This window comes from Hemiscyllium ocellatum, unplaced genomic scaffold, assembly GCF_020745735.1.
Source record: "Hemiscyllium ocellatum isolate sHemOce1 unplaced genomic scaffold, sHemOce1.pat.X.cur. scaffold_1044_pat_ctg1, whole genome shotgun sequence".
NCBI lineage: Eukaryota > Metazoa > Chordata > Chondrichthyes > Orectolobiformes > Hemiscylliidae > Hemiscyllium > Hemiscyllium ocellatum.
In genome coordinates, this window is record NW_026867655.1 from 3,016 (window position 1) to 30,970 (window position 27,955).

General features: G+C 60.4%; 1 protein-coding gene across 1 annotated transcript; it reads right to left on the bottom strand.

The window, feature by feature from the left end:
* Positions 1–318: 318 nt before the first annotated feature.
* LOC132809323 (rabenosyn-5) lies at positions 319–27,853 on the bottom strand. Its single transcript, XM_060822525.1, has 12 exons — positions 27,794–27,853; positions 23,619–24,016; positions 22,021–22,146; positions 21,332–21,432; positions 20,271–20,316; positions 19,818–19,979; positions 19,319–19,542; positions 16,280–16,350; positions 14,820–14,906; positions 13,881–13,983; positions 12,927–13,028; positions 319–1,383 (listed from the first exon to the last, which is right to left on the bottom strand). The coding sequence occupies exons 2-12, from the start codon at positions 23,800–23,802 to the stop codon at positions 460–462; spliced, it is 2,130 nt and encodes a 709-aa protein (XP_060678508.1). The 5' UTR covers positions 23,803–24,016; positions 27,794–27,853; the 3' UTR covers positions 319–459.
* Between the last annotated feature and the right edge of the window lie 102 nt (positions 27,854–27,955).

Genomic DNA, 27,955 nt, shown 5'->3' on the forward strand with positions numbered 1-27,955 from the left:
GAGAGTGAGGGGGGAATGGAGGGTGGGTGGGATGGAGAGAGGGAGGGTGGAAGAGTTAAATGTTGGGGTGCGAGGGGGAGGGGGTTACGTTAGTGTTTGAGAACAGAATGCTGAGGGGCTCGTAGGCCCCAGGATCAGAGATCTCAGCCCCCACCCCCTCCCGTTCCCATTCCCACCCCACCCTCGAAACCTCGTTCCCCGGCCTGACCCTACAACAGGTCCCTGTCCGGAGGGAGAGAGAACGTGGAGGGGTGAGGGGTGCTGGGTGAGCCCCCTCCTCTCCCCACCCCCCGCCCCTCTCTGTCACCCCACCCCCTTCCCCCGAAACCACAGGGAATAGAGATAGAGAGAGCTCCCGTTGACCCTCTCGGGCCAGAGGGCAGTGTTCCTCCGCCTCCCACAGCCGACTGACCGGGCTGGAGTCCCGGGTTCCTTGGCGGAGGGCCGTACAGCAGGGGGTCAGAGTGCTCTCCGTCTCCTCCGGCCGCTGTCTAAGGCCTGCCTGAGTTCGGCCAGATTGTCCAGGAGGCTGGCCATTTCATCCAGGCGTCCGGCCTGCTTGGCGTCAAACACGTAGGCCTTGATGTTGTCGATCTGCTGCCTCAGCAACTCCTCCTCAATCTCCTCCTCCTCCTCCACCTCAAAGGGGTTGCCCCCACCCTCCCGGGAGCCCTCCTGCTCCTCGAAGGGTTTCACAGGGGTCTCCCCGAGCACCACCACCTCCTCGAAAGGGTTGGGGCCCTCACTCCTTTCCCCGGAGAGGCAGGGCACGGGGCTCCTCCTGCTCCTCTCCTCCTCCTCAAAAGGATTGAGGCCTACGGTCTCCTCTTCGAAGGGGTTGAGGTGTCCCCGGGGCTGGGAAACGCCGTCGAAGGGAGAGGCCTGGTAGGGATCAGGCTTCCTCCTGCTCCTCTTCTCCTCCACGCTCCCCTCCTCGAAGGAGTAGGCCTCAGGCTTCCTGCTCCCCTCCTCGAAGGAGTAGGCCTCAGGCTTCCCGCTCCCCTCCTCGAAGGAGTAGGCCTCAGGCTTCCCGCTCCCCTCCTCGAAGGAGTAGGCCTCAGGCTTCCCGCTCCCCTCCTCGAAGGAGTAGGCCTCAGGCTTCCCGCTCCCCTCCTCGAAGGAGTAGGCCTCAGGCTTCTTCCTGGTCTCCTCCTCCTCCTGCATCCGATCCCACTCGTCCTGCAGCTGCCGCAGGTTCTCCTCCAGGGTTCGGGCCTCGCACAAACGCCCTGCCGACCGGGCCTGGGCCAGGAAGCACTCGATGTTGGCCATCTGCTCAAGCAGAGGGTGGCCCAGATCGCGAGCCACCGAACTGGACGAAGCCAGCCACCCGCTGTCCCGGCTCACCTCCTGCCGACTAGGCCTCACCGCTGGACTCTGGCCCTGAGGGAAAGGAGGAGGAGGAGGAGGAAGTGAGAAGCTCAGGGTTCGAGAACGATTCGAGATCCTGGGGCCTCACTCTTACACATCACGGTGGGGTCCTGGGGAGAGCTGCTGAACAGAGACCGTGGAGGTGGAGTGGACAGCGAAGAGGGTTCCCTCAGATTACAACAGGATCTGGACCAGATGGGCCAATGGGCTGAGAAGGGGCAGATGGAGTTTAATTCAGATAAATGCGAGGGGCTGCATTTTGGGAAAGCAAATCTTTAGCCTTATACACTTAATGGTAAGGTCCTGGGGGAGTGTTGCTGAACAAAGAGACCTTGGAGTGCAGGGTCATAGCTCCTTGAAAGTGGAGTCGCAGGGAGATAGGATAGTGAAGGCAGCGTTTGGTATGCTTCCCTTTATTGGTCAGAGTATTGAGTACAGGAGTCGGGAGGTCATGTTGCGGCTGTACAGGACATTGGTTAGGCCACTGTTGGAATATTCCGTGCAATTCTGGTCCCCTTCCTATCGGAAAGATGTTGTGAAACTTGAAAGGGTTCAGAAAAGATTGACAAGGATGTTGCCAGGGTTGGAGGGTCTGAGCTACAGGGAGAGGCTGAACAGGCTGGGGCTGTTTTCCCTGGAGTGTCGGAGGCTGAGGGGTGACCTTAGAGAGGTTTACAAAATCATGAGGGACATGGATAGGATAAATAGACAAAGTCTTTTCCCTGGGGTTGGGGAGTCCAGAACTAGAGGGGCATAGGTTTAGGGTGAGAGGGGCAAGATATAAGAGAGACCTAAGGGGCAACATTCCCCCCCAGAGGGTGGTACGTGTATGGAATGAGCTGCCAGAGGATGTGGTGGAGGCTGGTACAATGACAACATTTAAGAGGCATTTGGATGGGTATATGAATAGGAAGGGTTTGGAGGGAGATGGAACCTCGAAGTGAAATGTTTCGGTGCAGGTTTGGAGGGCACTCTCTCCTCCTGCCACATGCCTACCCGATATTATTTCCGCTCTGACAAACTCAGGGCTCTGGTTGTAAACTTGAGCTTGCTCCATTTGAGGTCCCACATCCCAGCCTCCGACATTCTGCATTTAGGACAACACAGAGTCATTGGGCTGTTCAGCACGGAAACAGACCCTTCGGCCCAACTCGTCCATGCTGACCAGATATCCTAAACTAATCTAGCCCCATTCCCCAGCACCCGGCCCATATCCCTCCAAACCCTTCCCGTTCCTGTCCCCATCCAAATGCCTCTTAAATTCTATAATTGTCCCAGCCCCCACCACATCCTCTGGCAGCTCATTCCACACACGTCCCACCCTCTGGGGGGAAAAGAGGACTCTGCTTTGTTCAAATACACATGAATGGGGGTGGGAGAAGGAAGGTGATAGAGGAGGAAGGCTGAATGGCCAGATTACTCGAAATAACGGGGATGAATTCATCAGGCAAACTGATCTCGTTGGGATGACAGGAATGTGGTTGCAAGGTGACCAGGGATGGGAACTGAGGGGGAGAAAACAGACAACAAGGAAAAGGTGGGGAAAGGTGCATTACTGGTCAAGGAAAGGAATCCGCTCAGACAATCCAGAACACAGACAGAAATCGCTGGAAAAGCTCAGCACGTCTGGCAGCATCCGTGGAGAGACGTCAGGGTTAGTGGTTCGGGTCAGAACTTGGATGTAGAGTCCGTTAGGGTAGAATGGGGGAATACTGAGGGCCAAAACGACCCTAAGTAGGGGGGGTGTAGAGACCACCAAACTGTAGTGGGGCTGTGGGGAACGGCATTAAACAGGAAATGAGGGATACACACGGGTAAAGGAACAGTTTTAATTATCGGTGGCTTTAACCTACATTTGGATTGGACAGATCAAACGAGTCATGATGATATCCTAGAGGAGGAAGTCCTCTAGTGTGTGCCCAGGATAGTCTCCTGGAAGCAATACACTGAGCAACGAGAGAACAGGCCATTCCATAATGAGAAGGGAGGAATGGGGAACACTGTTGTGAGAGACCCCTTGAGGAAGAGGGAGCACAATATGATTATATTCTATATCCAGATGGAGAGCGAGGTAGTTGATTCAAATCTTAATGAGAGAAACTAGGATGGTATGCAGCGCCAGTTAGCCATGTGGGATTGGTGGGACAGGGCTTTGTGGGGAGAGTCAGGAGGGGAGTTACTCGCTGCAGGGTTCCCAGCCTCTGTCCCGATGGTGGGACAGGGCTTTGGGGGGGAGAGTCAGGAGGGGAGTTACTCACTGCAGAATTCCCAGCCTCTGACCCGATGGTGGGACAGGGCTTTGGGGAGAGAGTCAGGAGGGGAGTTACTCGCTGCAGGGTTCCCAGCCTCTGACCCGATGGTGGGACAGGGCTTTGGGGGAGAGTCAGGAGGGGAGTTACTCGCTGCAGGGTTCCCAGCCTCTGTCCCGATGGTGGGACAGGGCTTTGGGGACAGAGTCAGGAGGGGAGTTACTCGCTGCAAGATTCCCAGCCTCTGACCCGATGGTGGGACAGGGCTTTGGGGGGAGGGTCAGGAGGGGAGTTACTCGCTGCAGGATTCCCAGCCTCAGCACTGCTTCTGTAGCCGCTGTATTGATCTGGGGCTGGGTCCCAGTTCAGTTTCTGGTCAATGGTAACCCCCAGAACGTTGATAGTGGGGGATTCAGTGACGGTAACACCATTGAATGTCAAGGGGGTGATGGTTAGATTCTGTCTTGCTGGCCTACATCAGATTCGAGTGAGTGTTTAAGGGAGAGAGGGGACAGGGTGATCAGAACAAAGGATCACACAGCCCCCCAAAACCCCAAACAGGGCACTCTGCCCCTGGTCTGCAGACGATGCTGATGTGTTTTATACGGCCAGTCCCACAGCCTGGATCCTGTGTGGGAACCAGAATACTGGGAGTCAGAGAGATGGACAGCACTGAAATAGACCCATCGGACCAACTCTACCATGCTGACCAGATATTCCAACCCAATCCCATCCCAACCACCAGCACCCGGGACATATCCCCCATAAACCCGGGACATATCCCCCATAAACCCGGGACATATCCCCCATAAACCCGGGACATATCCCCCATAAACCCCATCCACGTACACCCGGGACATATCCCCCATAAACCCCATCCACGTACACCCGGGTCATATCCCCATAAACCCCATCCACATACACCCGGGTCATATCCCCCATCCACGTACACCCGGGTCATATCCCCCATATCCCCCATCCACGTACACCCGGGTCATATCCCCCATAAACCCCATCCACGTACACCCGGGTCATATCCCCCATATCCCCCATCCACGTACACCCGGGTCATATCCCCGATAAACCCCATCCACGTACACCCGGGTCATATCCCCGATAAACCCCATCCACGTACACCCGGGACATATCCCCCATAAACCCCATCCACGTACACCCGGGTCATATCCCCCATCCACGTACACCCGGGTCATATCCCCCATCCACGTACACCCGGGTCATATCCCCCATCCACGTACACCCGGGTCATATCCCCCATCCACGTACACCCGGGTCATATCCCCCATCCACGTACACCCGGGTCATATCCCCCATCCACGTACACCCGGGTCATATCCCCCATATCCCCCATCCACGTACACCCGGGTCATATCCCCCATATCCCCCATCCACGTACACCCGGGTCATATCCCCCATAAACCCCATCCACGTACACCCGGGTCATATCCCCCATAAACCCCATCCACGTACACCCGGGTCATATCCCCCATAAACCCCATCCACGTACACCCGGGTCATATCCCCCATAAACCCCATCCACGTACACCCGGGTCATATCCCCCATATCCCCCATCCACGTACACCCGGGTCATATCCCCCATAAACCCCATCCACGTACACCCGGGACATATCCCCCATAAACCCCATCCACGTACACCCGGGTCATATCCCCCATAAACCCCATCCACGTACACCCGGGTCATATCCCCCATATCCCCCATCCACGTACACCCGGGTCATATCCCCCATAAACCCCATCCACGTACACCCGGGTCATATCCCCCATAAACCCCATCCACGTTCACCCGGGTCATATCCCCCATCCACGTACACCCGGGTCATATCCCCCATAAACCCCATCCACGTACACCCGGGTCATATCACCCATCCACGTACACCCGGGTCATATCCCCCATATCCCCCATCCACGTACACCCGGGTCATATCCCCCATCCACGTACACCCGGGTCATATCCCCCATAAACCCCATCCACGTACACCCGGGTCATATCCCCCATATCCCCCATCCACGTACACCCGGGTCATATCCCCCATAAACGCCATCCACGTACACCCGGGTCATATCACCCATCCACGTACACCCGGGTCATATCCCCCATAAACCCCATCCACGTACACCCGGGTCATATCCCCCATCCATGTACACCCGGGTCATATCCCCCATAAACCCCATCCACGTACACCCGGGTCATATCCCCCATCCACGTACACCCGGGTCATATCCCCCATCCACGTACACCCGGGTCATATCCCCCATAAACCCCATCCACGTACACCCGGGTCATATCCCCCATCCATGTACACCCGGGTCATATCCCCCATAAACCCCATCCACGGACACCCGGGTCATATCCCCCATCCACGTACACCCGGGTCATATCCCCCATCCACGTACACCCGGGTCATATCCCCCATAAACCCCATCCACGTACACCCGGGTCATATCCCCCATCCACGTACACCCGGGTCATATCCCCCATAAACCCCATCCACGTACACCCGGGTCATATCCCCCATAAACCCCATCCACGTACACCCGGGACATATCACCCATAAACCCCATCCACGTACACCCGGGTCATATCCCCCATCCACGTACACCCGGGTCATATCCCCCATAAACCCCATCCACGTACACCCGGGTCATATCCCCCATCCACGTACACCCGGGTCATATCCCCCATAAACGCCATCCACGTACACGCGGGTCATATCCCCCATAAACCCGGGTCATATCCCCCATCCACGTACACGCGGGTCATATCCCCCATATCCCCCATAAACCCGGGTCATATCCCCCATCCACGTACACCCGGGTCATATCCCCCATAAACCCCATCCACGTACACCCGGGTCATATCCCCCATAAACCCCATCCACGTACACCCGGGTCATATCCCCCATAAACCCCATCCACGTACACCCGGGTCATATCCCCCATAAACCCCATCCACGTACACCCGGGTCATATCCCCCATAAACCCCATCCACGTACACCCGGGTCATATCCCCCATAAACCCCATCCACGTACACCCGGCCCATATCCCCCATCCACTTACACCCGGGTCATATCCCCCATAAACCCCATCCACGTACACCCGGGTCATATCCCCCATAAACCCCATCCACGTACACCCGGGTCATATCCCCCATAAACCCCATCCACGTACACCCGGGTCATATCCCCCATCCACGTACACCCGGGTCATATCCCCCATAAACCCCATCCACGTACACCCGGGTCATATCCCCCATATCCCCCATAAACCCGGGTCATATCCCCCATCCACGTACACCCGGGTCATATCCCCCATATCCCCCATAAACCCGGGTCATATCCCCCATCCACGTACACCCGGCTCATATCCCCCATAAACCCCATCCACGTACACCCGGGTCATATCCCCCATAAACCCCATCCACGTACACCCGGGTCATATCCCCCATAAACCCCATCCACGTACACCCGGGTCATATCCCCCATAAACGCCATCCACGTACACCCGGGTCATATCCCCCGTATCCCCCATCCACGTACACCCGGGTCATATCCCCATCCACGTACACCCGGGTCATATCCCCCATCCACGTACACCCGGGTCATATCCCCCATAAACGCCATCCACGTACACCCGGGTCATATCCCCCATCCACGTACACCCGGGTCATATCCCCCATAAACCCCATCCACGTACACCCGGGTCATATCCCCCATAAACCCCATCCACGTACACCCGGGTCATATCCCCCATAAACCCCATCCACGTACACCCGGGTCATATCCCCCATAAACCCCATCCACGTACACCCGGGTCATATCCCCCATCCACGTACACCCGGGTCATATCCCCCATAAACCCCATCCACGTACACCCGGGTCATATCCCCCATCCACGTACACCCGGGTCATATCCCCCATAAACCCCATCCACGTACACCCGGGTCATATCCCCCATCCACGTACACCCGGGTCATATCCCCCATAAACGCCATCCACGTACACCCGGGTCATATCACCCATCCACGTACACCCGGGTCATATCCCCCATAAACCCCATCCACGTACACCCGAGTCATATCCCCCATCCATGTACACCCGGGTCATATCCCCCATAAACCCCATCCACGTACACCCGGGTCATATCCCCCATCCACGTACACCCGGGTCATATCCCCCATCCACGTACACCCATGTCATATCGCCCATAAACCCCATCCACGTACACCCGGCCCATATCCCCCATCCACGTACACCCGGGTCATATCCCCCATAAACCCCATCCACGTACACCCGGGTCATATCCCCCATCCACGTACACCCGGGTCATATCCCCCATCCACGTACACCCGGGTCATATCCCCCATAAACCCCATCCACGTACACCCGGGTCATATCCCCCATAAACCCCATCCACGTACACCCGGGACATATCACCCATAAACCCCATCCACGTACACCCGGGTCATATCCCCCATAAACGCCATCCACGTACACCCGGGTCATATCCCCCATAAACCCCATCCACGTACACCCGGGTCATATCCCCCATCCACGTACACCCGGGTCATATCCCCCATAAACGCCATCCACGTACACCCGAGTCATATTCCCCATCCATGTACACCCGGGTCATATCCCCCATAAACCCCATCCACGTACACCCGGGTCATATCCCCCATAAACCCCATCCACGTACACCCGGGTCATATCCCCCATCCACGTACACCCGGGTCATATCCCCCATCCACGTACACCCGGGTCATATCCCCCATAAACCCCATCCACGTACACCCGGGTCATATCCCCCATCCACGTACACCCGGGTCATATCCCCCATAAACCCCATCCACGTACACCCGGGTCATATCACCCATCCACGTACACCCGGGTCATATCCCCCATATCCCCCATCCACGTACACCCGGGTCATATCCCCCATCCACGTACACCCGGGTCATATCCCCCATAAACCCCATCCACGTACACCCGGGTCATATCCCCCATCCACGTACACCCGGGTCATATCCCCCATAAACGCCATCCACGTACACCCGGGTCATATCACCCATCCACGTACACCCGGGTCATATCCCCCATAAACCCCATCCACGTACACCCGAGTCATATCCCCCATCCATGTACACCCGGGTCATATCCCCCATAAACCCCATCCACGTACACCCGGGTCATATCCCCCATCCACGTACACCCGGGTCATATCCCCCATCCACGTACACCCATGTCATATCGCCCATAAACCCCATAAACCCGGGTCATATCCCCCATCCACGTACACCGGGCTCATATCCCCCATAAACCCCATCCACGTACACCCGGGTCATATCCCCCATAAACCCCATCCACGTACACCCGGGTCATATCCCCCATAAACGCCATCCACGTACACCCGGGTCATATCCCCCGTATCCCCCATCCACGTACACCCGGGTCATATCCCCATCCACGTACACCCGGGTCATATCCCCCATCCACGTACACCCGGGTCATATCCCCCATAAACGCCATCCACGTACACCCGGGTCATATCCCCCATCCACGTACACCCGGGTCATATCCCCCATAAACCCCATCCACGTACACCCGGGTCATATCCCCCATAAACCCCATCCACGTACACCCGGGTCATATCCCCCATAAACCCCATCCACGTACACCCGGGTCATATCCCCCATCCACGTACACCCGTGTCATATCCCCCATCCACGTACACCCGGGTCATATCCCCCATAAACCCCATCCACGTACACCCGGGTCATATCCCCCATCCACGTACACCCGGGTCATATCCCCCATAAACCCCATCCACGTACACCCGGGTCATATCCCCCATCCACGTACACCCGGGTCATATCCCCCATATCCCCCATAAACCCGGGTCATATCCCCCATCCACGTACATCCGGGTCATATCCCCCATAAACCCCATCCACGTACACCCGGGTCATATCCCCCATAAACCCCATCCACGTACACCCGGGTCATATCCCCCATCCACGTACACCCGGGTCATATCCCCCATAAACCCCATCCACGTACACCCGGGTCATATCCCCCATATCCCCCATCCACGTACACCTGGGTCATATCCCCCATATCCCCCATCCACGTACACCCGGGTCATATCCCCCATATCCCCCATCCACGTACACCCGGGTCATATCCCCCATTAAACCCCATCCACGTACACCCGGGTCATATCCCCCATATCCCCCATCCACGTACACCCGGGTCATATCCCCCATAAACCCCATCCACGTACACCCGGGTCATATCCCCCATATCCCCCATCCACGTACACCCGGGTCATATCCCCCATAAACCCCATCCACGTACACCCGGGTCATATCCCCCATCCACGTACACCCGGGTCATATCCCCCATATCCCCCATCCACGTACACCCGGGTCATATCCCCCATATCCCCCATCCACGTACACCCGGGTCATATCCCCCATATCCCCCATCCACGTACACCCGGGTCATATCCCCCATATCCCCCATCCACGTACACCCGGGTCATATCCCCCATATCCCCCATCCACGTACACCCGGGTCATATCCCCCATATCCCCCATCCACGTACACCCGGGTCATATCCCCCATCCACGTACACCCGGGTCATATCCCCCATCCACGTACACCCGGGTCATATCCCCCATCCACGTACACCCGGGTCATATCCCCCATCCACGTACACCCGGGTCATATCCCCCATCCACGTACACCCGGGTCATATCCCCCATATCCCCCATCCACGTACACCCGGGTCATATCCCCCATAAACCCCATCCACGTACACCCGGGTCATATCCCCCATCCACGTACACCCGGGTCATATCCCCCATAAACCCCATCCACGTACACCCGGGTCATATCCCCCATAAACCCCATCCACGTACACCCGGGTCATATCCCCCATAAACCCCATCCACGTACACCCGGGTCATATCCCCCATAAACCCCATCCACGTACACCCGGGTCATATCCCCCATCCACGTACACCCGGGTCATATCCCCCATAAACCCCATCCACGTACACCCGGGTCATATCCCCCATAAACCCCATCCACGTACACCCGGGTCATATCCCCCATCCACGTACACCCGGGTCATATCCCCCATAAACCCCATCCACGTACACCCGGGTCATATCCCCCATAAACCCCATCCACGTACATCCGGGTCATATCCCCCATAAACCCCATCCACGTACACCCGGGTCATATCCCCCATAAACCCCATCCACGTACACCCGGGTCATATCCCCCATAAACCCCATCCACGTACACCCGGGTCATATCCCCCATAAACCCCATCCACGTACACCCGGGTCATATCCCCCATAAACCCCATCCACGTACACCCGGGTCATATCCCCCATAAACCCCATCCACGTACACCCGGGTCATATCCCCCATCCACGTACACCCGGGTCATATCCCCCATAAACCCCATCCACGTACACCCGGGTCATATCCCCCATAAACCCCATCCACGTACACCCGGGTCATATCCCCCATCCACGTACATCCGGGTCATATCCCCCATAAACCCCATCCACGTACACCCGGGTCATATCCCCCATAAACCCCATCCACGTACACCCGGGTCATATCCCCCATAAACCCCATCCACGTACACCCGGGTCATATCCCCCATCCACGTACACCCGGGTCATATCCCCCATAAACCCCATCCACGTACACCCGGGTCATATCCCCCATCCACGTACACCCGGGTCATATCCCCCATTAAACCCCATCCACGTACACCCGGGTCATATCCCCCATAAACCCCATCCACGTACATCCGGGTCATATCCCCCATAAACCCCATCCACGTACACCCGGGTCATATCCCCCATCCACGTACACCCGGGTCATATCCCCCATAAACCCCAGCCACGTACACCCGGGTCATATCCCCCATAAACCCCATCCACGTACACCCGGGTCATATCCCCCATAAACCCCAGCCACGTACACCCGGGTCATATCCCCCATAAACCCCATCCACGTACATCCGGGTCATATCCCCCATAAACCCCATCCACGTACACCCGGGTCATATCCCCCATAAACCCCATCCACGTACACCCGGGTCATATCCCCCATAAACCCCATCCACGTACACCCGGGTCATATCCCCCATCCACGTACACCCGGGTCATATCCCCCATTAAACCCCATCCACGTACACCCGGGTCATATCCCCCATAAACCCCATCCACGTACATCCGGGTCATATCCCCCATAAACCCCATCCACGTACACCCGGGTCATATCCCCCATAAACCCCAGCCACGTACACCCGGGTCATATCCCCCATAAACCCCATCCACGTACATCCGGGTCATATCCCCCATAAACCCCATCCACGTACACCCGGGTCATATCCCCCATAAACCCCATCCACGTACACCCGGGTCATATCCCCCATCCACGTACACCCGGGTCATATCCCCCATTAAACCCCATCCACGTACACCCGGGTCATATCCCCCATAAACCCCATCCACGTACACCCGGGTCATATCCCCCATCCACGTACACCCGGGTCATATCCCCCATCCACGTACACCCGGGTCATATCCCCCATAAACCCCATCCACGTACACCCGGGCCATATCCCCCATAAACCCCATCCACGTACACCCGGGCCATATCCCCCATAAACCCGGGACATATCCCCCATAAACCCGGGACATATCCCCCATAAACCCGGGACATATCCCCCATAAACCCGGGACATATCCCCCATAAACCCGGGACATATCCCCCATAAACCCTTCCTATCCATGTCCTCCCCCATCCTTTGAAATGCTGTCAGTGTCCCAGCCCCCACCACTTCCTCTGGCAGCTCGTTCCACACACGCACCACCCTCTGGGGGTAAACGTTGCCCTCTTTAATCATTCCCCTCTCGCCCTGAGCCCGGACTCTCTCACACAAATTCCCTCTCGTCGTCACCAGCCCACACCTCTCTCCAAACCGAGTGTGGATCCCTCTCCGTTAGTGAGCAGAGCTGCCCCAGCACCCTTCCCTAACCTCCCAGCCTCCTCAAGTCTTGGTCACCTTGGAGCCCTGTGCCTGGAGCAGCCAGTCCACGTGTGCTGTTAACTCTGGCTTTAATCCCAACGCCGCGTACATTCAGAGACAGAGCCCTTCGCTCTGACCGGTCACGGCCTTTCCAGACGACAGCGCTGTCAGTGTATGTGACAGCAGCCAGGGGAAGGGCTTACCCACCTGACTTTCCCGCCACCGCTGCGCCTCTCTCTCAGCTCGCATCGCCTTCAGCTCCTCCAATCGCTCAGCGGTCGGGAGGGAGGTCAAGCCCAAGAGTTTCTCCTGCAGAGGGTGTACGACACACACACACACACACACACACACACACACACACAGAGGCAGAGAGGTTAACGCACGACTCTGAGAAACCGCGAGACTTGGGAACTGGGTGAGTGACAGACAGAGTGAGACACAGAGAGGGAGAGTGAGCAAGTGAGGGACAGAGCGCGCGTAAAGGAGGGACGAAGCGCACGAGACAGAGGGACAGAATGTGCGCAAGAGAGAGAGAGAGAGAGCACGAGAGAGAGTGTGTGCAACAGAGAGAATGCTAGAGAGGGAAAGAGAGAGAGAGAAAGAGCGCAGGAGACAGAGGGACAGAGTGTGTGCGGGACAGAGGGACAGAGCGCACACGAGAGAGATGGAGTGCATGAGAGACAGCACAGGAGAGATAGAAGGAGACAGAGGGACAGAGAAATGAACGGTCACACAGGGAGAGAGGCACTCTCACATGGATATGGACACACACACACAGACACCGACAGACACACAGAGACAAGGATACACACACACGGACATGGACAGACACGGACACAGACAGACACAGAGATACACACGGACACAGACACAGGGACACAGACAGACACAGGGACACAGACACAGACACAGGGACACAGACAGACACAGGGACACAGACACAGACACAGGGACACAGACAGACACAGAGATATACACGGACACAGGGACACAGACAGACACAGAGATACACAGACACAGACACAGGGACACAGGCACAGACAGAGACACAGATACACATGGACACATACAGTGTCTGTGTCTGTCCCTGTGTCAGTCCGTGTCTGTCCGTGTCCCTGTGTCCCAGCGCCACACCCTGCCCTCTGACACTGGAGCACTGACCTGCAGGAACTGGGTGGTGGAGAGTCGGATCATCTTCTGGAGTTGGACAGTTTTCGGGTGAGGTGGGGGAACATCTGATAGTCCCAGTGAGGCAATCCTCTTACTGTGGGGGGCACAGAGAGGGAGAGCGGGGGCATTACCCTGGGTCTACATCGAGGGGTTACAAACACTGACGGAGTTCGCCCCTGACCACCCTCTCCAGCCTCCCTGCTGTTTGATGTCACAACCGTGAGGCCTTCCACAGTTAAATAGCACGGTTTGGTAACTGGGACTGAACAGCAGAGATGGACATACAGGGAGACAATACTCCTGTTACACAGGAACACGAGGCCATTCAGCCCCTCCCCCTCCAGCCTGTTACACAGGGACAGGAGGCCATTCAGCCCCTCCCCCTCCAGCCTGTTACACAGGGACAGGAGGCCATTCAGCCCCTCCTCCTCCAGCCTGTTACACAGGAACAGGAGGCCATTCAGCCCCTCCTCCTCCAGCCTGTTACACAGGGACAGGAGGCCATTCAGCCCCTCCTCCTCCAGCCTGTTACACAGGGACAGGAGGCCATTCAGCCCCTCCTCCTCCAGCCTGTTACACAGGAACAGGAGGCCATTCAGCCCCTCCTCCTCCAGCCTGTTACACAGGGACAGGAGGCCATTCAGCCCCTCCTCCTCCAGCCTGTTACACAGGGACAGGAGGCCATTCAGCCCCTCCTCCTCCAGCCTGTTACACAGGGACACGAGGCCATTCAGCCCCAGATAAAGACCCAGAGGGGGGAGGCGGGGATAGTGGAGAATCTCGATGACCATCGTTGCCAGTCCATGGCCAACAAGAGCCGCCCACCCCACCCCCGGGAGGGTTGGAAGGGGTCCCTATGGTTTTCACAGCAGGGGCTCTGGGGGGGGGGGGGGGGGGGGGGGGGGGGGGGGGAGGCCAGTGTGTACATACCTGAGCAGGTCAATGTGTTCATACAGCCTCATCAGTTCCACACGCGTGTTAGCAGCAGTCTCCAGCTCATACGTGTTCTTGCCAGCACTGAAACCGCAACACACGGGGGGGGGGGGGGGGACAGACACAGAGAGGGGGACAGAGAGAGGGAGGGGGGGACAGAGAGAGGGAGGGGGGAGACAGAGAGAGGGAGGGGGGAGACAGAGAGAGGGACAGAGAGAGAGAGAGAGGGACAGAGAGAGAGAGACACAGAGACACAGAGAGAGAGAGAGAGAGACACAGAGAGAGAGAGAGAGACACAGAGAGAGAGAGAGAGACAGAGAGACACACAGAGAGGGAGAGGGAGACAGAGAGAGACACAGAGAGGGGGAGGGGGGCAGAGAGGGGGAGGGGGGCAGAGAGGGGGAGGGGGGCAGAGAGGGGGAGGGGGGCAGAGAGGGGGAGGGGGGCAGAGAGGGGGAGGGGGGCAGAGAGGGGGAGGGGGGCAGAGAGGGGGAGGGGGGCAGAGAGGGGGAGGGGGGCAGAGAGGGGGAGGGGGGCAGAGAGGGGGAGGGGGACAGAGAGGGGGAGGGGGACAGAGAGAGGGGGAGGGGGACAGAGAGGGGGAGGGGGAGGGGGACAGAGAGAGGGAGCGATCACACAGTGCTGGGGACAGTAACAGTCTCCAACACCTCCCCTCCCACTCCCCAGGACTGTACTCACCATCATCGGGAGACCGACAGCTGATGGGGACAGCCCGACCTCCCGGGGATCGAGACTGACAGCTTCTTTCACAGGGGCACAGCATGATCCCACAGCACTGACCCTCCGACAGTGCCCACTCCCTCAGCACTGACCCTCCGACAGGGCCCACTCCCTCAGCACTGACCCTCCGACAGTGCCCACTCCCTCAGCACTGACCCTCCGACAGCCCCCACTCCCTCAGCGCTGAACCTCCGACAGCCCCCACTCCCTCAGCGCTGAACCTCCGACAGCCCCCACTCCCTCAGCGCTGACCCTCCGACAGGGCCCACTCCCTCAGCGCTGACCCTCCGACAGGGCCCACTCCCTCAGCGCTGACCCTCCGACAGGGCCCACTCCCTCAGCGCTGACCCTCCGACAGGGCCCACTCCCTCAGCGCTGACCCTCCGACAGGGCCCACTCCCTCAGCGCTGACCCTCCGACAGGGCCCACTCCCTCAGCACTGACCCTCCGACAGGGCCCACTCCCTCAGCACTGACCCTCCGACAGGGCCCACTCCCTCAGCACTGACCCTCCCACAGCCCCGCTCCCTCAACACTGACCCTCCGACAGCCCCCGCTCCCTCAACACTGACCCTCCGACAGCCCCCACTCCCTCAGCACTGACCCTCCCACAGCCCCCGCTCCCTCAGCACTGACCGTCCGACAGTGCGGCGCTCCCTGAGGGATAGGAGCGATGGTGACTGACCGAATGGCCTCAGCGGCCGGGCTGAGACTTACTTGAGTGACTCTGCCATCTTCACGTAGTCAGGAGCGATCTTCTCCACTCTCTCCATGCACGTGTGCAGCTTCTGCAGTTGATCAGCAACAAACGGGCCCCGTTACCGTCACAGCCACATCCCGATCACAGACTAACCCCCCTCCCCAACCTCCATCAGGCACCACCCTCTCCCCCCCCAACCTCTGCACAACACATCCCCACCCACCTCCAAACCAACCCCCTGCTGTCCCTGGGAGTGTTTGATGGGGGGGACAGTGTAGAGGGAGCTTTACTCTGTATCTAACCCCATGCTGTCCCTGTCCTGGGAGTGTTTCATGGGGGGGACAGTGTAGAGGGAGCTTTACTCTGTATCTAACCCTGTGCTGGCCCTGTCCCTGGGAGTGTTTGATGGGGGGGACAGTGTAGAGGGAGCTTTACTCTGTATCTAACCCCATGCTGTCCCTGTCCTGGGAGTGTTTCATGGGGGGGACAGTGTAGAGGGAGCTTTACTCTGTATCTAACCCCGTGCTGTCCCTGTCCTGGGAGTGTTTGATGGGGTGACAGTGTAGAGGGAGCTTTACTCTGTATCTAACCCCGCGCTGTCCCTGTCCTGGGAGTGTTTGATGGTGGGACAGTGTAGAGGGAGCTTTACTCTGTATCTAACCCGCGCTGTCCCTGTCCTGGGAGTGTTTGATGGTGGGACAGTGTAGTGGGAGCTTTACTCTCAATCAACAAAGATAGAGTGTGTGTCATAGGGAAATACACCCTCCCTGTGTCATCGTGTAGAGGGAGTGTTACTGGGGGGGGTCGATGCCATATGGTGGAGAGGGAGTCTCACCGGGGCGGCGTTGCTGTAACGTGTAGAGGCCATCTCACCGGGGCGGCGTTGCTGTAACGTGTAGAGGCCATCTCACCGGGGCGGCGGTGCCTTACCGTGTAGAGGGAGCCTCACCGGGGCGGCGGTGCCGTACCGAGTAGAGGGGGGACTCACCGGGGCGGCGGCGCCGTACCGTGCAGGGGGAGTCTCACCGGGGCGGCGGCGCCGTACCGTGCAGGGGGAGTCTCACCGGGGCGGCGGCGCCGTACCGTGCAGGGGGAGTCTCACCGGGGCGGCGGCGCCGTACCGTGCAGGGGGAGTCTCACCGGGGCGGCGGCGCCGTACCGTGCAGGGGGAGTCTCACCGGGGCGGCGGCGCCGTACCGTGCAGGGGGAGTCTCACCGGGGCGGCGGCGCCGTACCGTGCAGGGGGAGTCTCACCGGGGCGGCGGCGCCGTACCGTGCAGGGGGAGTCTCACCGGGGCGGCGGCGCCGTACCGTGCAGGGGGAGTCTCACCGGGGCGGCGGCGCCGTACCGTGCAGGGGGAGTCTCACCGGGGCGGCGGCGCCGTACCGTGCAGGGGGAGTCTCACCGGGGCGGCGGCGCCGTACCGTGCAGGGGGAGTCTCACCGGGGCGGCGGCGCCGTACCGTGCAGGGGGAGTCTCACCGGGGCGGCGGCGCCGTACCGTGCAGGGGGAGTCTCACCGGGGCGGCGGCGCCGTACCGTGCAGGGGGAGTCTCACCGGGGCGGCGGCGCCGTACCGTGCAGGGGGAGTCTCACCGGGGCGGCGGCGCCGTACCGTGCAGGGGGAGTCTCACCGGGGCGGCGGCGCCGTACCGTGCAGGGGGAGTCTCACCGGGGCGGCGGCGCCGTACCGTGCAGGGGGAGTCTCACCGGGGCGGCGGCGCCGTACCGTGCAGGGGGAGTCTCACCGGGGCGGCGGCGCCGTACCGTGCAGGGGGAGTCTCACCGGGGCGGCGGCGCCGTACCGTGCAGGGGGAGTCTCACCGGGGCGGCGGCGCCGTACCGTGCAGGGGGAGTCTCACCGGGGCGGCGGCGCCGTACCGTGCAGGGGGAGTCTCACCGGGGCGGCGGCGCCGTACCGTGCAGGGGGAGTCTCACCGGGGCGGCGGCGCCGTACCGTGCAGGGGGAGTCTCACCGGGGCGGCGGCGCCGTACCGTGCAGGGGGAGTCTCACCGGGGCGGCGGCGCCGTACCGTGCAGGGGGAGTCTCACCGGGGCGGCGGCGCCGTACCGTGCAGGGGGAGTCTCACCGGGGCGGCGGCGCCGTACCGTGCAGGGGGAGTCTCACCGGGGCGGCGGTGCCGTACCGTGCAGGGGGAGTCTCACCGGGGCGGCGGTGCCGTACCGTGCAGGGGGAGTCTCACCGGGGCGGCGGTGCCGTACCGTGCAGGGGGAGTCTCACCGGGGCGGCGGTGCCGTACCGTGCAGGGGGAGTCTCACCGGGGCGGCGGTGCCGTACCGTGCAGGGGGAGTCTCACCGGGGCGGCGGTGCCGTACCGTGCAGGGGGAGTCTCACCGGGGCGGCGGTGCCGTACCGTGCAGGGGGAGTCTCACCGGGGCGGCGGTGCCGTACCGTGCAGGGGGAGTCTCACCGGGGCGGCGGTGCCGTACCGTGCAGGGGGAGTCTCACCGGGGCGGCGGTGCCGTACCGTGCAGGGGGAGTCTCACCGGGGCGGCGGTGCCGTACCGTGCAGGGGGAGTCTCACCGGGGCGGCGGTGCCGTACCGTGCAGGGGGAGTCTCACCGGGGCGGCGGTGCCGTACCGTGCAGGGGGAGTCTCACCGGGGCGGCGGTGCCGTACCGTGCAGGGGGAGTCTCACCGGGGCGGCGGTGCCGTACCGTGCAGGGGGAGTCTCACCGGGGCGGCGGTGCCGTACCGTGCAGGGGGAGTCTCACCGGGGCGGCGGTGCCGTACCGTGCAGGGGGAGTCTCACCGGGGCGGCGGTGCCGTACCGTGCAGGGGGAGTCTCACCGGGGCGGCGGTGCCGTACCGTGCAGGGGGAGTCTCACCGGGCCCGGGTGCCGTACCGTGCAGGGGGAGTCTCACCGGGGCGGCGGTGCCGTACCGTGCAGGGGGAGTCTCACCGGGCCCGGGTGCCGTACCGTGCAGGGGGAGTCTCACCGGGGCGGCGGTGCCGTACCGTGCAGGGGGAGTCTCACCGGGCCCGGGTGCCGTACCGTGCAGGGGGAGTCTCACCGGGGCGGCGGTGCCGTACCGTGTAGAGCTGGGTGATCACCGGCGTACTCTCCCTCTCGTCCAGCCGTCTCTCCTGCTGTTCCAGGATCCGTTTGCAATGCTGACACGACAGAATGCCATCATCATCCCGGTCCTCCAGGAGGGAGCTGATACTGGAGACACTCTGTCTGCGCCCAGGCTCCAGGCCCACGCTCACCGCGTTCACCCCACTCACCGAAACCCTCACCGCTCGGGTCAGCTTCTCTGTCAGAGCACAACACACCACACCTCAGGCACCAGCAGCTGTTAGTGCCACCAAACGTTTCAATACACAGGGCTGAACGGCCTCGTGTTCCTGTGTAACAGGCTGGAGGAGGGGGGAGGGGAGGGGGAAGGGGGGAGGGAGGGAGGGGAGGGAAGGAGGGGAAGGGGGGAGTGGAGGGAGGAAGGGGGGAGGGGAGGAGGGAGGAGGAGGGGGGAAGGGGGGGAGGGAGGGGGAGGGGGAGGGGGGAGGGAGGGGAGTGGGGGGTGTAACTTACGGGCGAAGGCGACGGTGAGCAGGTGGGTGCACCTCCGGCACATGATGGAGCCACACAGGCGGCAGTGATGGCGCCTCAGGGTCAGGGTGAAGGACACACCACAGTCAGGGCAACAGGGCACATCCTGGTCACAGACCCACATCACCACGGAGCGCTCCAGGGCTACAGGGGGGTCGGGGGGGAGAGAGAGACAGAGGGTCAGCACCAGGCGGGGAGAGAGAGAGAGACAGGGGGTCAGCACGGGGCGGGGGGAGAGAGAGAGAGAGACGGGGGTCAGCACGGGGGGCAGGGAGAGAGAGGGGTGCGAGGGGGGTGCGTGTGAGAGAGGGGGCGCGCGAGGGCGGGGGCACGTGGGGGGGCGCGCTCGGGGCGGCGCACGAGGGGGGGCGGCGCACGAGGGGGGGGGCGGCGCGCAAGGGGGGGGGGGGGGGCGGCGCGCGAGGGGTGTCTGACCTTTCCTCTTGGCTGGCTCCATTGTTGCTCTGTCAAACGAGGTTAACTACAGCAGGAAGTAATCACAGAGGGTCAGTCACTCACAGACCCCACCCCCAGGGGACAGACCCCCCCACCCCACACTGGGGAGAAAGAAACATTCCCCAGGGGACAGAACCCCACCCCAGCCCTGTGGGACAGGAACCTCCCATTAACACAGCACAGCCCCCATCCTCCATCACCCGTCCCACACTCCCCTCCACCGCCCCCCCACCTCCCTCCCCCACACCCCACAGAGTGACAGACACAGTGTCCCCACCCACAGGGCCCTGTCTAACTGCAGTGAGACACAGTGTCCCCACCCACTGGGCCCTGTCTAACTGCAGTGAGACACAGTGTCCCCACCCACAGGGCCCTGTCTAACTGCAGTGAGACACAGTGCCCCCACCCACCGGGCCCTGTCTAACTGCAGTGACACTCAGTGTCCCCACCCACAGGGCCCTGTCTAACTGCAGTGACACACAGTGTCCCCACCCACAGGGCCCTGTCTAACTGCAGTGAGACACAGTGCCCCCACCCACAGGGCCCTGTCTAACTGCAGTGAGACACAGTGTCCCCACCCACTGGGACCTGTCTAACTGCAGTGAGACACAGTGTCCCCACCCACTGGGCCCTGTCTAACTGCAGTGAGACACAGTGTCCCCACCCACTGGGCCCTGTCTAACTGCAGTGAGACACAGTGTCCCCACCCACTGGGACCTGTCTAACTGCAGTGAGACACAGTGTCCCCACCCACTGGGACCTGTCTAACTGCAGTGAGACACAGTGTCCCCACCCACTGGGACCTGTCTAACTGCAGTGAGACACAGTGTCCCCACCCACTGGGCCCTGTCTAACTGCAGTGAGACACACACACAGGGCTGTCCCACCCACTGGGCCCTGTCTAACTGCAGTGAGACACACACACAGGGCTGTCCCACCCACTGGGCCCTGTCTAACTGCAGTGAGACACACAGTGTCCCCACCCACAGGGCCCTGTCTAACTGCAGTGAGACACACACACAGGGCCGTCCCACACCTACCTTCTCCAGACGGATCAGCAGTTTGTTCACCTCAATCACATGGTGGTCAATCCTGGCCCCTCGCCACCTCAGGAAATCACTCCGCAGGTTCCTCATGGCTCCTGTACAGACACTCCGTCAGGTCAGACCCAGGACAGAAACCGTCTCTCCCAGCCACCCCCCCTCACACCGCCAACGCCTGGCTCAGCTTCCTTCAGGAACAATTCCCGAAATTCCCTCTCACCCCAATCACTAACCACATCCACCCACTTCACCCAATCCCAGCAGAATGTGCAGCTATCGCACTTTCAGGGATTTCCCTGTGCTTCATGGAAACATTCCCCCTCTATCCCCGTCTCCCCCTCTAACCCCATCTACCCATTCCATCCCCCGTCTCCCCCATCTCTGTCCCCCATCTCCCCCTCTGGGTCTGTATCCCGTTCCCCCTCTATCCCCGTCTCCCCCTCTAACCCCATCTACCCATTCCATCCCCCGTCTCCACCCCCTCTATCCCCGTCTCCCCCCTCTGGGTCTTTATCCCGTTCCCCCTCTATCCCTGTCTCCCCCCTCTGGGTCTTTATCCCGTTCCCCCTCTATTCCCGTCTCCCCCTCTGGTTCGCAGTTGGCGAGGTTGGAGTGTGGGTGGGTGGGGTGTGTGTGGGTGGGTGTGGGGAGTGTGAGGGTGGGTGGGTGGGGGTCACTGCTCTCACCCAGCTCCTGCCTCTCCCACATACTGGGGTCCACGCCTCCCGAACACACAAAGTCCGTCTGCTCTGAGTCCCCGCGATCCACACCTTCACGTTTCAGCAGCTTCCTCTTCGCCCGGCCAATCAGAGCTAGCGGGGGAGGGGGCGGGTAGGATAGGGAGAGGGAGAGAGAGACAGGGAGAGTGTCAACATCCGACAGCGCCCACTCCCTCAGCACCGACCCTCTGACAGTGCGGCACTCCCTCAGCACTGACCCTCCGACAGTGCCCACTCCCTCAGCACCGACCCTCCGACAGTGCGGCACTCCCACAGCACCGACCCTCCGACAGTGCCCACTCCCTCAGCACCGACCCTCCGACAGTGCCCGCTCCCTCAGCACCGACCCTCCGACAGTGCCCACTCCCACAGCACCGACCCTCCGACAGTGCGGCACTCCCACAGCACCGACCCTCCGACAGTGCCCACTCCCTCAGCACCGACCCTCCGACAGTGCCCGCTCCCTCAGCACCGACCCTCCGACAGTGCGGCACTCCCTCAGCACCGACCCTCCGACAGTGCAGCACTCCCTCAGCACCGACCCTCCGACAGTGCCCACTCCCTCAGCACTGACCCTCCGACAGTGCTGCACTCCCTCAGCACTGACCCTCCGACAGTGCAGCACTCCCTCAGCACCGACCCTCCGACAGTGCAGCACTCCCTCAGCACTGACCCTCCGACAGTGCAGCACTCCCTCAGCACTGACCCTCCGACAGTGCCCGCTCCCTCAGCACTGACCCTCCGACAGTGCCCACTCCCTCAGCACTGACCCTCCGACAGTGCCCACTCCCTCAGCACTGACCCTCCGACAGTGCCCACTCCCTCAGCACTGACCCTCCGACAGTGCCCACTCCCTCAGCACCGACCCTCCGACAGTGCCCACTCCCTCAGCACCGACCCTCCGACAGTGCCCGCTCCCTCAGCACTGACCCTCCGACAGTGCGGCACTCCCACAGCACCGACCCTCCGACAGTGCGGCACTCCCACAGCACCGACCCTCCGACAGTGCCCACTCCCTCAGCACCGACCCTCCGACAGTGCCCGCTCCCTCAGCACCGACCCTCCGACAGTGCCCGCTCCCTCAGCACCGACCCTCCGACAGTGCGGCACTCCCTCAGCACCGACCCTCCGACAGTGCCCACTCCCTCAGCACCGACCCTCCGACAGTGCCCACTCCCTCAGCACCGACCCTCCGACAGTGCCCACTCCCTCAGCACCGACCCTCCGACAGTGCCCACTCCCTCAGCACTGACCCTCCGACAGTGCTGCACTCCCTCAGCACTGACCCTCCGACAGTGCGGCACTCCCTCAGCACCGACCCTCCGACAGTGCAGCACTCCCTCAGCACTGACCCTCCGACAGTGCAGCACTCCCTCAGCACTGACCCTCCGACAGTGCCGCACTCCCTCAGCACTGACCCTCCGACAGTGCCCACTCCCTCAGCACTGACCCTCCGACAGTGCGGCACTCCCTCAGCACTGACCCTCCGACAGTGCGGCACTCCCTCAGCACTGACCCTCTGACAGTGCCCGCTCCCTCAGCACTGACCCTCCGAGAGCACTTACTTTTGATCTGGCCCACCATGTGCCCGTCCTCCTCACTGGAATGTGCCTCCTCATAGTGAGACTGTAGCTGCTGCACCGACTGTAGGTCCTTCAGGCAGAGCGGGCACAGGAAACCCTCACGGATCGCACCCTCGGAACTCTCCGCTGCCCCTGTCAGGGGTGGTGAGGATGGGGCTGACCACATCTCGCTGGGTGGGTGAGGGGCTTTGGGAGCCTTGGGGTGAACGTTCCCCCACTGGCAGACCAGACAGCGTGGTGCTGGTCAGCACGCCCCCTGACCCTGGGAGGGACCTGCCATCTCTGCCCACCTGACACACCAGACCATCCTTGGCACGTGGTCAGCAACTCTGCTGGACAACGGTGAGAATGTGCCAGAACATCAGCTCCAACGCCAGCCTCTGCAGACACAGGGTAAAACACAGCCATCACTGCACTGTATAACACTGGGGTACAGGTCTGTCCCTGTATAACACTGGGGTACAGTACTGGTGGGGACAGGTCTGTCCCTGTATAACACTGGGGTACAGTACTGGTGGGGACAGGTCTGTCCCTGTATAACACTGGGGTACAGTCCTGGTGGGGGACAGGTCTGTCCCTGTATAACACTGGGGTACAGTCCTGGTGGGGACAGGTCTGTCACTGTATAACACTGGGGTACAGTACTGGTGGGGGCAGGTCTGTCTCTGTATAACACTGGGGTACAGTACTAGTGGGGACAGGTCTGTCTCTGTATAACACTGGGGTACAGTACTGGTGCCGCCGCACCAACCAGTACCCTTCCACTGACACCCTCCTTCGACTGACTGAACTGGTCCTCACCCTGAATAACTTCTCTTTTCAATCCTCCCACTTCCTCCAAACTAAAGGAGTTGCCATGGGCACCCGCATGGGCCCCAGCTATGCCTGCCTCTTCGTAGGATATGTGGAACAGTCCATCTTCCGCAACTACACTGGCACCACCCCCCACCTTTTCCTCCGCTACATCGATGACTGTATCGGCACTGCCTCGTGCTCCCACGAGGAGATTGAACAGTTCATCAACTTTACTAACACCTTCCATCCCGACCTGAAATTCACCTGGACCGTCTCAGACTCCTCCCTCCCCTTCCTAGACCTTTCCATCTCTATCTCGGGCGACCGACTCAACACAGACATCTACTATAAACCGACTGACTCCCACAGCTACCTGGACTACACCTCCTCCCACCCTGCCCCCTGTAAAAACGCCATCCCATATTCCCAATTCCTTCGTCTCTGCCGCATCTGCTCCCAGGAGGACCAGTTCCAATACCGCACAGCCCAGATGGCCTCCTTCTTCAAGGACCGCAGATTCCCCCCAGACGTGATCGACGATGCCCTCCACCGCATCTCCTCCACTTCCCGCTCCTCCGCCCTTGAGCCCCGCCCCTCCAACCGCCACCAGGACAGAACCCCACTGGTTCTCACCTACCAGCCCACCAACCTCCGCAGACAACGTATCATCCGCCGCCATTTCCGCCACCTCCAAACGGACCCCACCACCAGGGATATATTTCCCTCCTCTCCCCTATCAGCGTTCCGCAAGGACCACTCCCTTCGTGACTCCCTCGTCAGATCCACACCCCCCACCAACCCAACCTCCACCCCCGGCACCTTCCCCTGCAACCGCAGGAAATGTAAAACTTGTGCCCACACCCCCTCCCTCACTTCCCTCCAAGGCCCCAAGGGATCCTTCCATATCCGCCACAAGTTCACCTGTACCTCCACACACATCATCTATTGCATCCGCTGCACCCGATGTGGCCTCCTCTATATTGGTGAGACAGGCCGCTTACTTGCGGAACGCTTCAGAGAACACCTCCGGGCCGCCCGAACCAACCAACCCAATCACCCCGTGGCTCAACACTTTAACTCCCCCTCCCACTCCACCGAGGACATGCAGGTCCTTGGACTCCTCCACCGGCAGAACACAACTACACGACGGCTGGAGGAGGAGCGCCTCATCTTCTGCCTGGGAACCCTCCAACCACAAGGTATGAACTCAGATTTCTCCAGCTTCCTCATTTCCCCTCCCCCCACCTTGTCTCAGTCGGTTCCCTCAACTCAGCACCGCCCTCCTAACCTGCAATCCTCTTCCTGACCTCTCCGCCCCCACTCCACTCCGGCCTATCACCCTCACCTTGACCTCCTTCCACCTATCCCACCTCCATCGCCCCTCCCCCTAGTCCCTCCTCCCTACCTTTTATCTTAACCTGCTTGGCTCTCTCTCTCTTATTCCTGATGAAGGGCTTATGCTCGAAACGTTGAATTCTCTATTCCTGAGATGCTGCCTGGCCTGCTGTGCTTTGACCAGCAACACATTTGCAGTACAGTACTGGTGGGGACAGGTCTGTCCCTGTATAACACTGGGGTACAGTACTGGTGGGGACGGGTCTGTCACTGTATAACACTGGGGTACAGTACTGGTGGGGACAGGTCTGTCCCTGTATAACACTGGGGTACAGTACTGGTGGGGACAGGTCTGTCCCTGTATAACACTGGGGTACAGTACTGGTGGGGACAGGTCTGTCCCTGTATAACACTGGGGTACAGTACTGGTGGGGACAGGTCTGTCCCTGTATAACACTGGGGTACAGTACTGGTGGGGACAGGTCTGTCCCTGTATAACACTGGGGTACAGTACTGGTGGGGACAGGTCTGTCCCTGTATAACACTGGGGTACAGTACTGGTGGGGACTGGTCTGTCCCTGTATAACACTGGGGTACAGTACTGGGTGGGGACAGGTCTGTCCCTGTATAACACTGGGTACAGTACTGGTGGGGACTGGTCTGTCCCTGTATAACACTGGGGTACAGTACTGGGTGGGGACAGGTCTGTCACTGTATAACACTGGGTACAGTCCTGGTGGGGACAGGTCTGTCCCTGTATAACACTGGGTACAGTACTGGTGGGGGCAGGTCTGTCACTGTATAACACTGGGGTACAGTACTGGCGGGGGACAGGTCTGTCACTGTATAACACTGGGGTACAGTACTGGTGGGGACAGGTCTGTCCCTGTATAACACTGGGGTACAGTACTGGTGGGGACAGGTCTGTCACTGTATAACACTGGGGTACAGTACTGGTGGGGACAGGTCTGTCCCTGTATAACACTGGGGTACAGTACTGGTGGGGACAGGTCTGTCACTGTATAACACTGGGGTACAATACTGGTGGGACAGGTCTGTCACTGTATAACACTGGGGTACAGTACTGATGGGGACAGGTCTGTCACTGTATAACACTGGGGTACAGTACTGGTGGGGGACAGGTCTGTCACTGTATAACACTGGGGTACAGTACTGGTGGGGACAGGTCTGTCACTGTATAACACTGGGGTACAGTACTGGTGGGGGACAGGTCTGTCAGTGTATAACACTGGGGTACAGTACTGGTGGGGGACAGGTCTGTCACTGTATAACACTGTGGTACAGTACTGGTGGGGACAGGTCTGTCACTGTATAACACTGGGGTACAGTACTGGTGGGGGACAGGTCTGTCCCTGTATAACACTGGGGTACAGTACTAGTGGGGGCAGGTCTGTCCCTGTATAACACTGGGGTACAGTACTGGTGGGGACAGGTCTGTCCCTGTATAACACTGGGGTACAGTACTAGTGGGGGCAGGTCTGTCCCTGTATAACACTGGGTACAGTACTGGTGGGGACAGGTCTGTCACTGTATAACACTGGGGTACAGTACTGGTGGGGGACAGGTCTGCCTTACCTTTGAGCTGCCAAAGACACCGCGAGCGACCCCTGCCCCCTCACCACCGAGCCCCGAATCCCCTTGACCCTCATTCTCCCATTGGCCCCCAAGGCAGCCTTACCACACGACCTTTGACCTCTGGCCATGTCGCCAACCCAGTATCGGCGGCGTGTCCCCAGGCCAGTACAGGACGCGACCACGCCCCAACAGGAGCGCCCACACCCCAGCCATCGGGCAACCCACCCCACCCCCTCCCCCGCGGTATGGGTGGCAGAGCACCCTTGGGTGCTGGCTTGCAGATGGGTGGTGGGTGCTGTTATTATGTTGGCACCTGCTCCCCCACCCCCAACTCAGCCCCTGCATGACCCTCGACCCACCCTAACCTGTCACCCCGCCCAAACTCCCTCTTTTGACACCCAAACAGCTTTAAAAAGGCGATGGAAGCCCACCTCTGCACCAACCCAGCTCCAGATGACAGGAGAGTCAGTGCGCAGGCGCGGACCTCTTCCCTGCACAGCCACTTCCGCTCGCCCGCTGAGCCTGCCGGGTGTTGTAGTCCCAGCTGCCTTTGACTGCAGCGCTTTTGCTCCCACACCCGGACTACAACTCCC

Bases quoted from the DNA above. Each gene is read 5' to 3' on its own strand.
- LOC132809323 (XM_060822525.1), bottom strand. From the start codon at position 23,802: ATGTGGTCAGCCCCATCCTCACCACCCCTGACAGGGGCAGCGGAGAGT. The intron at 19,543-19,817 runs GTAAGTTACACC...GTGCTCTGACAG, and splicing joins GCTCACCGTCGCCTTCGCCC to AGAAGCTGACCCGAGCGGTG. The intron at 13,029-13,880 runs GTCAGTGCTCCA...CACCCTCTGCAG, and splicing joins CCACCACCCAGTTCCTGCAG to GAGAAACTCTTGGGCTTGAC.